The following is a 14532-nucleotide window of genomic DNA, read 5'->3' on the forward strand; positions in this document are numbered from 1 at the left end:
GCCCAACTCCAAAAGACCCAATACGTGATTCAGAAAACATCATCTCTTTGATTACACTGAACCCTTTTTTAGGTTTTGACTTTACATTGCCAGATGCCCAGAGCCCCAGATGGTTTTATACTTGTAGCATAGCCATGAACAAAAAATAAGTGGTAAATTATATTATATACAACACATATATATCTACTCTACTATACTGGAAAACCCTAGATTAGCAAACTTTAATCTAGACCTAGTATTGTTGGTCTAGATTAAAGTTAACTATACAAACCACATCTCCATTGCAACTTCAACATTTTTGCAATGCTAAAAATTTATTATTCTTTTTGAAGATATCAAAGCGTTCTTACCTTCATCATCAATGAGAGTTCATCAATGAGAGTTCCTTCTTCGTCTCATTGAGAGCTCTTCAAAATTTTTTTTCAACCGAAACCACATCTCCATTGCAACTTCAACATTTTTGCAATGCTAAAAATTTATTATTCTTTTTGAAGATATCAAAGCGTTCTTACCTTCATCATCAATGAGAGTTCATCAATGAGAGTTCATTCTTCGTCTCATTGAGAGCTCTTCAAATTTTTTTTTCAACCGATCATTCAAAACCAAAGAAAACCCTTTATAATTGGATCATCAAGCCGTCCAAGGAAAGTGGAGAAAGGATAGAGAAGAATAGAGGAAATTGTTTTGTTGGGGTTTAGTGTTTTGTTCTCGGCGAAAGTTTTATTCGTATTTATGAGTAGAGGAATTTATTGGGAGACATCTATCGCAGTTTTTTTCTCCACTTTACTTTTTAAGTGGTTCGGCCAGTTTTTTCTCCACTTTTTTCTCAATCCATCCTGATTTCTCGTGAGTAAAAAGGGTACTTAAAATTTGCCTACGTGGACACCCTCAGAGAGCAGGAAAAGGGACTGCTATTATATATATATAAAGATATGGCTTAGTATATTGTTCTAAATTTCTAACCAATAGCATGCCCAAAAGTTTGATCAGGCACTAACATGTGTCAAGTCAGCACAATAATATAAGCAGCTATGCATTAGAATGTGAAATGCATCAACAATATGCAGTCAAACATCTCTAATAAAAAAATTTATAAGTAGCTTAAGATATCACATTTTCTGCAAGTAAAAATAAAATGATACTAAGATCATATTGAAACAAATCTATAGCATAATTATACACGATTGAGGGTTGAAGTATTTACAACTTTGAAATCGAAATCATGGCAATAAATTTGACTGCTGTCCGAGTTTTATATCTGATATGATGATATATAAGCATAATTATTCCACCAAAAAGTTTATGTCAACCTATGAAATCTATTGTTCTTCGTTTTTGCTGTTCTCTTTTTATCTCTAACTAAATTGTTAGCAACATGTCTATAAACTATAAAGAGGTCTTAACTTTTGTAAACCTACTTGTAAGCTTCTGAAATTGTTTTTTTTTGGTTAATAATTGGCCATCCTCTTTGTGTTAAATGGTCTTATTATCGACAACATAAGTTTCCAACTGGAATAGACTGTTTAATGTCCTAACTTGGTATGAAAATATTGAAGGGATGTTTATGTTTGATGAATGAGCAGATTAAACTCTAAATAACAATGCTATATGGCAGGGCGTACTACGAATGTGGTGTGCGACACTCTTTTGTAATATTATTTTTGCTATAATGAAGGAGGCTAAATAGTGAGCATTGTTTTATAGAGATACCATGAAATGTCGCAATAGAGGTAGCTAATGGTGTGCATTGTACTGCCTGGAAATTGTTGTTGCTGAATTTGGCAGGTAATACTGAAACTTTGAGTACGCTTAAACCAAGTTTTCCTCTCCCTTCAATCTTGCATCATCCCGATTTTTTTATTCATTATTGAAGTTCCAGTCCTTTGTATTAGTTTTTGTCTAAGTTTTCTCTAAATCAAGTGACCGTCCAAAGCAATTGAAGGTCCTTCATTTTTCGGCTCTGAAATTATGTGTTGCAGACTGACACAAGTTCCCCTTGAGTAGATATCTCAGCAGAATGGCCACAAGCACTTTCAACTTTAGTGTGATAGCACTTTCAACGTTTAGAAAATTGAGCTCTATATGTTGATGCCTTGAAGCCTGCCAATTTGGTATTTATTTATAAATCGTTTTTTTTCCTTGAGGACTGCTTTAAGACAGCATAAGGTTTTCATTGAGTATGACAAGTGATCTACTGGAAGCTTAAAAGCTCTTACTACTCCTGCACTAGGTGTCTAGGTATTTGTTTGTAGCTCCTTAGATTTCAGTCTCATATATTTGTGTCACATACTTTTGACAGTTACCTTAATCGAAGTTAGTGGATTGGAGCTTAATGCCTTTTGCTACTGATCCAAACATCACCTATATGGAGTTTCAGCTTTACTGGAAAATTTTCAATGCATTCAAGTTGGCATCATTGGTTTGTAATTCACTCAGTCCTGTTTATAAATTTCATTTTTCATTGATGTTAAAATGTACCTTCATGTATTTCATGTGATACAAGTTATTCATGGTTATAGTCTTATACAAGAGAGTAAAAGGTGCATAAAATGTACCTCATTCCCTTTGGTTTTTGTTTGTTTAGCTCCCAATTGTTAGTTTTTCCCCGACACTCTATATCCTCTTTGTTCAAGCAAATTTGTTATGTTTCACGTTTTTTGGTCCTTGATATTATGTCGTTACTTAAGCTTGATTTAAAGTTACTGCTTACCTTAGCTGAAATATGGATTTTGACTTCAATGTTTAATGCTTGAAGAGGGTTGTAGTAAGCTATTGGCTTGAAAAGAGAATGTAATAAGAAACATAGAGTCATCATATGTAACTAAGTATAACCTGAGAAGCCAAAAAAATTATAGATAAGATGTGAATTTTTTGCAGGAGCAATTGCAAGCAAGCTTCCTGTTGGATTGAACACTTCCAAGGTTTTGATTTCTTATATTTTTAATTGATGTATATTTTATCAAACAAAAACTGTGACAAATCAAATGAATGTACTGCAATTCATCCTAAATTTTTTGAGTTGCACTATTTAAGGTTGTGAATATTTAAAATAGTTAGTACATCCATCCATCTCTGTGTTTTTTACTTGGAATAGAAATTCAATTTTGGGTTATATGTATATTCTTTTGAGGGACTTGGAATCTTAAATAAGTACCATGAACATATTTTAAATACTACAGGTAAATGAGTTTTACCTTCAAGTGCTTCATGTACCCCTTTTAAAAATATGAATATGTATTTGTGTGTTTTGGATATTGCTTTCTTTGCATCTATGACTAAATGCCTTTTGTATGCTAATTAAGTATTCTATTATGATGTTTTTTTTTTCCACATAACACATTTTATTAAGGTTCTGAAGCACTTCCACATGGGCGTCCACTTATCCTAGGTACAATGGAACCTAGATTGTGTTTTCATTCATTAATTCACAACAGTTCTGAAGTACTTTCCTATTCAGGATCTCAAGCCTTTAAGATATTATGGTAGTAGTGGAACATAGTCAAACGAAGCCTACTAATAGCAGTAACTATGGACTTCTCCAATTGTTTGAACTCTTGTGGTTTATCTGATCTCAAGGCTCATGGATGCTTTTACACATGGACAAATAACAGTGATTATGTAAGAAAGTGGTCTAAAATTGATCGGTGTCTAGTGAATTCTTGCTGGAACTCTCAGTTTCACAACTCCTCGGTCACTTTTCTCACTCAAGGAGTATCTGACCACTCCCTCTTTGTAGTTTCATGGCATGACAATTATCAGTATCATCCACCTTTTAGATTCTGTAATTTTTGGTGCCTTCACCCTGATTTCAAGGATACTTTGTTGGAGGCCTGGGAGTCTAGCTTCATTGGTAATCCTCTTTTTATCCTTACTCAAAAGCTTAAGGTGCTTAAACCTCAACTTAAGAATTGGGCAAGAAGTCAGTGTTCTAACATTAAGTCAAGAGTATTAGAGGCCAGAAAGTTCCTCTTTGAAGTTCAAACTAAAATGCACCTCTCCCCTCTTGATGTGAGCTTGTATTATCAGGAAAAACAAGCAAGACTTCTCTATACTTCTCTTGTCAGCATGGAAGAGGTGGACCTCAAACAAAGGAGTCATTGTGACTATATGCAGTATGGTGACAGATGTAATGCCTTTTTTCATAAATCTATACAAGAAAAGAAAGGTAGAAACTCTATATGGTCTGTGGAGGATAACTCAGGGATTAAGTCTACTACAGCTGATGTTGCAGACTCCTTTATAAAGTACTACTCTGAAATTCTTGGGGTCGATTATCACATCAACGCTGACATGGACTTTTTCAACAATATTGTTGTGAAGAGTACTCTTTCTGTTACGCAAGCGTCCTTACTTATAGCACCTATCTCGGATCTTGAAGTAAAGGAGGCCCTATTCAGTATGGAAGACAACAAAGCTCCTGGGCCGGATGGTTTCAATGCATACTTTTTCAAGCATAATTGGAGCACTGTGAGTAGAGATTTTATTAAAGCAGTTAAATATGTCTTTCATATCTCACATGTGCATAAGAGTGTCAACTCTACCTTTCTATGTTTAGTGCCAAAAGTTGCCAACCCCACAAAAGTTGATGAGTTTAGGCCTATAGCCTGTTGTAATGTGATTTATAAATGCATTTCCAAAGTCCTAACGAACAGGTTGAAGCCTTATATCTCTACACTTGTGGAAGACTGCCAATCAGCATTTATACCGGGCAGAGACATCCAGGACAACCTTCTTATGGCTCATGAACTACTCAGAAGTTATGCAAGGACTCATATATCATCAAGGTGTGCCATAAAGATCGACATAAAAAAAGCTTATGACTCTGTCAGCTGGTCCGCCCTGATTATGGTGATGAAAAGGTTTAACTTCCCCCAACAATTCATAGATTGGTGCATCATGTGCTTTGCCTCCCCTCATTACTCTATCCTTATTAATGGTTGCCCTCATGGGTATTTTGAAGGAAAGAGAGGTTTGAGACAGGGAGATCCACTATCTCCCTACCTGTTTGTGTTGATTATGGAAGTCTTTGGTGGCCTTCTCAAGCATGGTTTGTGCAGTAGAAGACTTAAACCCCACTCGAAGTGCAAGAAACTCTCTATTACACATCTAAGCTTTGCTGATGATGTTCTTATCTTCTCAAAAGGGGATGTTGACTCTATAAGGGCTATTAAGACTATCCTAGTCACTTTCACTTTGAAGCTACAGGGCCTTGTATTATTAGTCTCAACAAGTCCACTATACTTATTGGTGGTATGAGCATAGTGGAATCTCAAGCTCTTTGCAGATGTTCTTGGTGTTGTTGTGGTACATCCTCCGTGAAGAAGTATCTTGGCCTTCCTCTCTTTGCGTCTAGACTTGGAGTAAAGATCGCTTTACCTCTCATTGAGAGTATCACAAGTAGAATCTCTAATTGGAAGAATAGAGTTCTCTCTCATGCCGGAAGACTACAGCTGATTCACTCTGTTCTTTCTTCCTTCCACACTTATTGGTCTAGGACTTTTGTACTGCCTAAAACTGTGCTCGACAAGGTTAGTAAAATTTGCAATGATTCCTCCGGGTCCGCCCATCTCTAACTAAGTGTTTACACAAGGCTAGTCATGAGCTACTCCGATTCTCTAAGGATGAAGGGGGGTTGAACATGATTGATCTCCACACATGGAATATAGCTGCGTATTGTGGACTAGTGTTCAAACTTGCATCAAGAGAGAATTCTTTATGGAGTAACTGGGTGTGGACTCATAGCATCAAAAACAAACATTTCTGGACTATGGAAGCTCCTAAGGACTGCTCATGGGTATGGAGAGGCATCTTAGAGCATAGGAAGACTGCTATGAAGTTTACGAGAAACATCATTGCTAATGGAGATGACACTTTCATCTGGCACGACTTGTGGTGTACAGAGACACCCCTCCTATGGGATAACAATGCTAGACAAATGCTACAGCTTGGTGAGGAAGCCAAAGTTAGTGAACTGATCTCAAATGGCAGGTGGAATGACATAGTTCTTTCTCTTCCAGAGTGTGACTTGAAGACCAAGATACTAGGAACGGATATATATGATCTCATGAACAAGGATCAAGTAGTTTGGTCTCTAACTCATTCAGGAAAATTCAGTGCTCGATCTGCTTATATAGCACTAAAGAAGGTTAAGAACAAAGTCAAATGGTCCAAGCTTGTTTGGGGAAAATTGGTGATCCCTAAACATTCCTTTTGCACTTGGCAACTATTCTCTGGTAGTCTCTCCACTCAAGACAGGTTGGTTAACAAAGGTATAATCAATCATTCAAAATGCAGTTTGTGTGGAACAACAGCAAGAGAAAACTCCAAACACTTATTTTTTGAGTGTTCTTACACAAAGAGAGTGTGGAGTGGGGTCAAAGCAAAGATTGGTATGGGTTTCAGAGTAGCAGACTCTAACAATGAGTGGCATAGTATCTTGCAGACTAGCAGAAATAGTTCTATGGAAGGTGATATCAGAGGAGCATATATCCATTGCTCAAGTAAGTGCTATTTCACAAGAGAGGAACACTAGAATCTTTCAGAAAAAGTATCGTCCCCCTCAGCTGGTCATGGTGAGAATACTAGAAGATATGAAGCTATACATACAAAGGGTTGTAAAGGATATACCAGATTCCACATCAGTGAGAGTCCTCCTTCAAAACCTTGGTATAGATGCAAACTACCATGCAAAGGAACCTATTTACTGCCAATGGCGTAAACCTGATCCAGGCCATGTTAAGTTAAACACGGATGGGTCTTTGACTCCTTCAGACCAAGGATTCGGTGGTATTGCAAGAAAAGAAGATGGCACAATGCATTTTGCCTATATGGGCTCTAACCCAAAGAGGTCTATACTTCAACAGAGCTAATGGCTATTGATGCGAGGGGCTAGAGGGGTGTTAATGCGAAACATGGAATTACCAAAGTACAGGTGTACTCGACTCTATGATTCTTTGTGAGTATAGTTAATGGCTTGACTACATCACCATGGTATTGTCGAGAATATTGTACTATCTATCGGGAGCAAAAGGAAGAAACTTCGGTTATAGTAGTGTCAACCATTGCTATAGGGAGACCAACAAGGTCGCAGATTTATTAGCTAAGTGTGTAAAAGACTCTCTCGAGACTCTTTTGTATTTTACCCCCCCTCTAGATGAACAATTGACTAAAATCATTGAGGAGGATGCAAGAGGAACAATCTATGTAAGATTTTGATTAAGGAATGCAGGTAGGGGTCAGCCTAACCCCATAGCTATCATTCAAAAAAAAATAGCTAAGATCTGACGTTCTTGGTAATGCCGAGACGTGGGAAGATGCAAGGACACTGTTTGGTCTAGGCAACTCCTGTGCGACATCTTTTGAGCTTGATAAACTTATCGAGTATATCAAAGCATTAGCCTTTAAGCCATGTGGTCAAGGTGATAGAATGGAACTTAAAATTGCACATGCTCAACTGCTGGCTTTTAATCGTTTGAAGGGGTATTTGTCTTCCGAAGTTTCAGATTTGCGAGAGGGTTAGGTTATTGGAGTGAGAGATGAACATTTGACTAGAGAAAACATGAACCTCCGGTTTCTATTAATGATGAGCAGGCTATCTCAGAACCACTAAGTTGAAAACTCATGAACGCTCTTCAAAAAGAGATTGTCGAGTTCAATGATAGGACTAAGGCTTCTTAAGGGGATGTTAAGGCTGCGATGAGTGTTCAAGGGGTTTGTGGTTGGGGAAATTTGTGTCATTGTAGTGTGAACATGGTGGTGAACCAATTGTTAAAGATCAAGACCAATAGGCCTCCATTTTAGACTTCGAGAAGGAAGAATAACTGTCGGGAGTGATTTGTTGAAGCCGACATCGGGTACTTAATTGGACGCCTTTGAGAACCTTATAAGAAAATCGGGTTATCTGTTTTGCATTTTATAGATACCGTTGTTGACCATGTGTAAAGCGATTCTCCAAACTTCCAATACCACGATAATTGTGTCACTTTCGGTTTCATGACATGCTTATGAGCAGTTTTAATTTTAAAAAGGGTCAGTCTTAACATGTTTTGATAGTTGTCTTTGGTGGACTCTTGGACTATATTGATCTAGAGAATGACTTTATTTCATTATCTGCATTAAACTGTGAAATCATGGTGAATTTAATTGAATGTTCATATTGTCTGCGAAGAAAAGTATGGCAAATGCATGTTTAGAAGCGATATCAACTCATGCAAGATTCTGGATGGATGTCACGAGCTGGTTTTCAGTTTCGGTAGGTTGTATCCACCGTCATTTGAAATCGAGGATTGGTGCAAATGGCGAAGTTGAGCCCATCTCTTTGTAGTTTACTCAGCAGCTATACTAGAGTACCTTACAAACATAAGTCTTTGGAGTTGACAGGCAATGCAAGCAAAGATCTAAAAGTGAAGAAGTGTATCACCCCAAGGCATCCGCAACTAGCTATCGAGGGGATGAGGAGCTTGACACGTTGATCAAGGGAACAATTGCAGGTGGTGGTGTGATCCCTCACATTCACAAATCACTCATCAACAAGTCAACCAAAGAATAAACCGTTCTTTCTTTGAGTTTTCCACCAGTCTTAATTGTTGTTTCACACGGGCATTGGCCTTGGTTGTATGTTTAGGTACTTTCGGTCGATGTTATGGTGTTGAATATTTTTTAGCCTATTTGTTTATGTTCTAACTTTTAATTCTTAGAGACGTTATGATTTGAATTAGGATATCTCTTTTCTGCTTGACTTTCCATGGATTGATGTATTTTTTAGCAAATATGCAATCTGTCTTCCCAATTTTTTTTTTTTTTTTAAAAAATCTGTATTTGTTTTTCTGCCTATATGGAGCTTAGCTTTAAGCTGGTTGGAATAGATTATATTTTTGATCAACAGAAAGTTTATGTGTTTCACTCTTAAGTCTTAATCATCATTTTCACAATCTAGCTACCATTAAAATTTTCAAAATTTCATTCATATTTAATTCCAGTTATGATATTACACATTTATACAGACACCAACTACAAAGTAACAATAACGTGCCTAATACGCACGTGCTCTTACCTAGTGATCATAAGAAAGGAGCGTCATCTGTCTGGATTTGGATTGGAATTATAGATCTCCTAAAATAGGAAAAGATTAACAGAGATTTCTACAAGTTAGTTTACCAATAGTTTCCACATGAACACTTGCCATCTTTGAAATGATGAAACCTTTTGTTATCCCTTACAATAATCTCTCGTTCAACAATTTTAGATATTATCTTGACAGCATTGTGGCAATCCCCACAAATCCTTAGGTTCTTCATGATTCTCAAGGTAGTCCCCGGAGGAGTGCTAATAAGCCCATATGCAATGGCTAGCCTCTCACTATGGTACATCAGAGCCTTCTCTTTGGCTTCACGGTCAATATCCTGAAGCACATACCTCGTATCTGGCACATAACCAGCCCTCTTCATCTCTTCATTTAAAGATCTAGCTTTTTCGTATGCCTCAGCCTTGTTAGGATTGACACTCTTTTTATTCCGAGTGGCATTCTTCGTCGTCCTCTTTATATCGCTAGTCTTTAAGTCAGATGCATTTTTATGATTACCCAATACGTCCAGCACCGATTTCAATCCAATTGATGAGTACCTCCGCAGTGTCTCTTGGACAAGGGGACTTGGTTTCATTGGCATCTTACGTACTAACTCTTTGGCTTCGCTAACGTTTCCTGATTTTCCAAGAAGATCAACAATGCTGATATAATGCTCCATGGAAGGACTGATTCCAAAGTCTTTGCCCATTGATTCAAAATATGAGATTCCTTCCTTGACAGCCCCCAAGCTTCCACAAGCCATCAGAACTGCACTGAAAGTAAACTGATCGGGTCGCACTCCACTTCTGTTCATTTCAGTAAACATCTCAAGTACTACTTTCCCTTGCTCATTTTCAGCTAAACCAGCCAGCATTTTATTCCACGAATCCAAATTCTTCCACGACATCTCCTCAAAAACTCCAAGTGCATCTTTTGTGCTACCCAGCTTACAATACATCTCAACCAATTTATTGAACTTATTAATACCTCTGGATGAAGATCTCATCATATAGGTATGTACTCTTCTTCCAGATTCCAACAGTTTCAAATTTATGCAAGCTTGCAAGAGTGATATAATGGCATTGGGATCTACAACTAGGCCTTGTTTCTCAATGTCCTCCATGAGTTCAAGAGCTTCTTGAACTCTCCCTTCTCTGCAAAAACTATCTAAATCCGAGCTTATTCGAACCTTTTCCCGCATGTGAGGAATTTCTTGTTGAGACACTCTAGAAACAGCCACAGGAATTTTCTTACGAACTGAAAAACCAAACTTCACTTTCGTCCAGATAAGAGGGTGATCAGGTAAACATGAATTTGCTAAACTTCCTCCGTTTGGCAAAGGACAGAGTTTCATGAAAGTAGCCATTGAAGCCCCTTGGACCATTGTAAAAGTGCTAAAGTTCAAACACTACAAGAAAGAAGTAATTCTGGTTGCGCTTAACCAGAATATGTTTATGGCAGTAGATGTTCTTATCCATATCAAAGGAGCTCATTGAGACTCACAAGAAAATATCCTACAATACAATATCAAATTACACACATGTCCTTATTGGTGCCATTATGTTCCAAAACGCCACCAATGCCCCCAAGCCTTGCCACCAAACAATAGACCTCACCGGCTCACCCAAGACACCCTGCTACCATAGACACCTCTCACTAGAAGAGAGGTTGAATGCTTATAAATACGGTTATATCTCACTTACTAAGGAATGTTTGTGAATCTGGCCTTTCAAACAGTGGTTCTGGGTTATCTACTGTTACTAAAGTTTCCCATAATTCGCTTGCAGACGCTCCAAATACCTTGAGTCACCACGAAAAAAGATCCATAAAACGTTTTCTCAGTTACATTTACTGTGACGACTCATTGCTTGTCTATTACAATACCAAGCTGCACTATTATCCTCAATTCACAAGCAAGTCGGCGAATTTTGCTCCAATAAGTTCATATTGCAAATGGGTTTATGGTATAGAGCAAGCTGGAACACTTCAGAGAATTCCTTGAGCAGGGATTTGTAGGTTATATCCAGTAGTTGACAAGCTTGTGCCGAAATTGTATCTTTCCCAATCCCATTAGGAGAACTCGATGCTTCTAACAATCTCATAATGCTTCCAACCTCACGGTTCCTTATGCCACATGGGACTATATGTTGGAACGGAGACAAGTCTGTGGTGACATTCAACGCTAGCCCATGATATGTTACCCACCGAGAGACCCGAATTCCAATCGCAGCTAGTTTCTGATTACCTGTAGGAGGAAATCAGATATGAAACAGAAAGGACTATACAAATGCAAAACAGTGATTTAATGACGATATCGGAATCATACAACTTACCAACCCAGACCCCAGTAAGACCCTCGAGCCTAGACGCCTTAATACAGAATGTCGAGGAAAGAACACGAATGACCACCTCTTCTAGTGTCCTAAGGTACCAATGAAGATCCATTTTGTGATATCGTAAATTGACAATGGGGTACATAACAATCTATAACGCAACAAACAAATAAAAACAATCAGCAAGAGCAAAACCAAACTAGTCTTAACATATCCAAAAAGATAATTATTACCTGTCCAGGTCCATGGTAAGTAACTTCCCCACCACGTTCAGTCTTATAAACATCATAACAAGTGTTATTCCTATCAAACTTCAAAAACTCCTCAGAACTTGCAGCACCCAAAGTATAAACAGGTGGGTGTTGTAAAATAATAAGTGTATCTGAACAATCTTGATCTAAGTCTATTAAACATTGTCTTTGTTTAACAATCGACTTCTGCCACTCCCACGCTTTGTTATATGGAATTACTTCTTTGTGTAAATCAAAGTATTCGCACTTTCTTGTTGTTGCCTGGCTTGGGTTTGATATTGTTTTATGGGCACGTGAATTGGGTGGACTAGTTATAAGGAAATTGGGATTTGAGGATAGATGTGTTATGATCATTTGTTGAGTGATTTAGTATTTGTGGAGGTGTAGATGAAAATGAGGTAATGGCTGAGAACTTTGGAAGTTCAGACAGAAGGAAATAATAAATGTTTGTTTTCGTGAAAGTTGACTGAAAATCCAAATGAGTCAGTTTCAATCCAGCATCCTCTAACTAACAAAAACACCATTAGATACGAGGGTTCGTTCAGTAAACTAATTGGCAATAATCTGTGATATTCAAAACTTTTAGTCATTCCTTATTTTTCATCTGAAATAGGCACAGAAATTTAAATTGGGGTACCACGGAAGGGGTTTCGAGTTCATACTTAAATTGTTAATCTTCATAAGGTCAAATGATGACGAGGGGAGAAAGTGGACAGTTTGGGCCCCTTATCTCTTTTGGGCCAAAACCATTTGCTCCGCTGACTGGACAAGCCCACTGACTAATGGGCAGCCGATCACTAGTATTACATTGTTAACCTTAAAGACTTAAACTGATGACGGCGTAAATTTGAAAAGCTTAATTTGAGGATTCTAATCAGCTCTAAACTGTTTTTTTTTATTGGCAAGCCTGTTTTAAAGGGTTCAAGCCCCAGATCGCTGATATCACCCAAAAATTTTACCGACTTTGCTAGTCACCACCTGATTCCAATATCTAAGACAAACAATAGTTAAAATGAACTGCCACTCCACCAATCTACATATGTAAAATTGAGATTCCATGGATCTTGTCTCCAAAGCGGGAATAAATGTGGTATAGAACTCTACATAGCAAATAAAAGAAGGGTAGAAAAATTGCATATAACGGAATAGAAAAAAATAAAATAAAATAAAAAAATTGCATAATGGGTTTGCAATATTAGTTGGATAGGCCTATAAATACAACTTTTCGTCATCTTTACCCTTAACAATGTTGAATCTCAGTTAATCATTCTTGGCTAATACCTTAATGCATGAGAAGACAAACTTTTATTATCTTAATCGAAATCTCCATATTTCAGTTTGGGGATTCTATATCGGATACTGAAAACCAGATTCGTGAAACCTCCTTCATGCCCTGCAAGGCTTATGTGACACAATATTGTTCTCTAATGACTTGTTGTTAAAACTAGATCTGATTAATATGTAATCAATTTTCGCCAATATCTCAAAATTATATCATTACTAGGTATTGCATGCCAAATCTATAAAAATTCTCTCCCAAACTTTACCTAATCTAATATCAAGCGATTGCATAGAGGGAAAAAGATTGTATTTAAACAATGTGAACCATTGGACGCCACAAATGAATATATATGAATGTAATATCTTCCGTGTAATACATTCATTCCATATTCATGTATCTATTGAGAATAAGTGTGATAGTCACCGATAGTTATAATATATTAATGTATTTGTTTTTAGAAGAATAGGGTTTACCTAGGATGTCCAAATGGGTACCCAACTTCGGCCCGAATCAATTTTTCGGGTTTTGAGCGGGTATCGGGTTTTTTCGAATCGGACCGGTTTTCAACGGGTCAAGTTTGGAGTTGGGTATTTTGTTGAGAAGTGTGACCAAATCCTATCCTAACCACTATATTTCGGGTATCCATTGGGCTCGGGTTCGATTTGGTAGGATAAAGCCCGGTATAAATGAAGAAAGAAACAATAAAAACTTTATTTGAAATATATATTTACATTTTATTCTTTTTCAGCCTATCCACCAATCCTTCAAACAAAATAAATTCTTTTTTTAGCTATCCACCAATCTTTCAAACAAAATAAAAACTTAATGAACTTTGGAAGTAATTATCACCTATATTCGGACATAATTATTTGATATAATTTAAAAATAGATGGACTCAGAATAAACTATAGACACATGATATCATGCAATTACTGAAAAAATTGGAAATCCTGATATAAATTTTTTTATAATCCAATATATTAAATAACTCATCATTATAAACATGAATGAGATCATAATCCAAATATTTATCTAACTCATTTTTTTATATGAGATTAGTAATATGTAATTGAAATCGGATTTGGGGTTCGATTTCAGTCCGGGTTCGATTTCGGGGTTTTTAGTCCTTTTAACGGGTTTAGGGCTAAATTATCGGATCGGGCTCGGGTTGGTCTGGATTTAGAGAGTGTGATCAAACCCTACTCTATGTATTTCGGTTTGGGTTCGGGTTCGGGTTTTGTCGGGTTCAGACTCAGTGCGGGCATTTTGTTAGAATTTTGGGCGGGTTTCAGACAAGATGGACATCCTTGGGTTTACAATTCAAAAAGTACTAGTGGCGCAATTTATAGTAGGCATGCTTGCCACCTCTCTGTGTGTTTTTTTTATGAGGTCGTCTATCCCGAGGATATCCTCATAGGGACGAGATCCAAGACCGTTGGATGTGTGATCCAACGGTCCGAAAATCAAAAACAAATTCACATTCTCTCTCTTTCTTTTTGTTTTTTATTTTCAGACCGTTGGATCACACATCCAACATCTCAAACCCTCATCCCTATGAGGATATCCTCGGGGTAGCCCAGGCCTTTTTTTTATATATCAATA

The 14532-nt window shown here is 37.3% G+C and overlaps 1 protein-coding gene, 1 long non-coding RNA gene and 1 pseudogene across 5 annotated transcripts; 1 reads left to right on the forward strand and 2 right to left on the reverse strand.

Moving 5' to 3' along the window:
- The first annotated feature begins 926 nt into the window (after window positions 1-926).
- LOC147516329 (uncharacterized) lies at window positions 927-8737 on the forward strand. Of its 3 annotated transcripts, none has more exons than XR_015211013.1 (4): window positions 927-2111; window positions 2300-2419; window positions 2878-2921; window positions 8168-8737. It is a non-coding gene; the product is annotated as an uncharacterized LOC147516329 (long non-coding RNA). The 3 variants fall into 3 exon arrangements; XR_015211014.1 differs by having other exon boundaries at window positions 927-1785; window positions 1980-2419; XR_015211012.1 differs by having other exon boundaries at window positions 927-2419.
- A 199-nt stretch (window positions 8738-8936) lies between these two features.
- Window positions 8937-10448, reverse strand: LOC147516330 (pentatricopeptide repeat-containing protein At2g15690, mitochondrial pseudogene; annotated as a pseudogene). The gene has a single exon (XR_015211017.1). The product of XR_015211017.1 is annotated as a pentatricopeptide repeat-containing protein At2g15690, mitochondrial pseudogene (transcript).
- On the reverse strand, window positions 10444-12288 carry LOC147516331 (octanoyltransferase LIP2p, chloroplastic-like). Its single transcript, XM_086588976.1, has 3 exons — window positions 11631-12288; window positions 11398-11548; window positions 10444-11309 (listed from the first exon to the last, which is right to left on the reverse strand). The coding sequence occupies exons 1-3, from the start codon at window positions 12000-12002 to the stop codon at window positions 10972-10974; spliced, it is 861 nt and encodes a 286-aa protein (XP_086445102.1). The 5' UTR covers window positions 12003-12288; the 3' UTR covers window positions 10444-10971.
- Window positions 12289-14532: the final 2244 nt, after the last annotated feature.

This window comes from Coptis chinensis, chromosome 2, assembly GCF_015680905.1.
Source record: "Coptis chinensis isolate HL-2020 chromosome 2, ASM1568090v1, whole genome shotgun sequence".
In the NCBI taxonomy this organism is placed as follows: Eukaryota; Viridiplantae; Streptophyta; class Magnoliopsida; order Ranunculales; family Ranunculaceae; genus Coptis; species Coptis chinensis.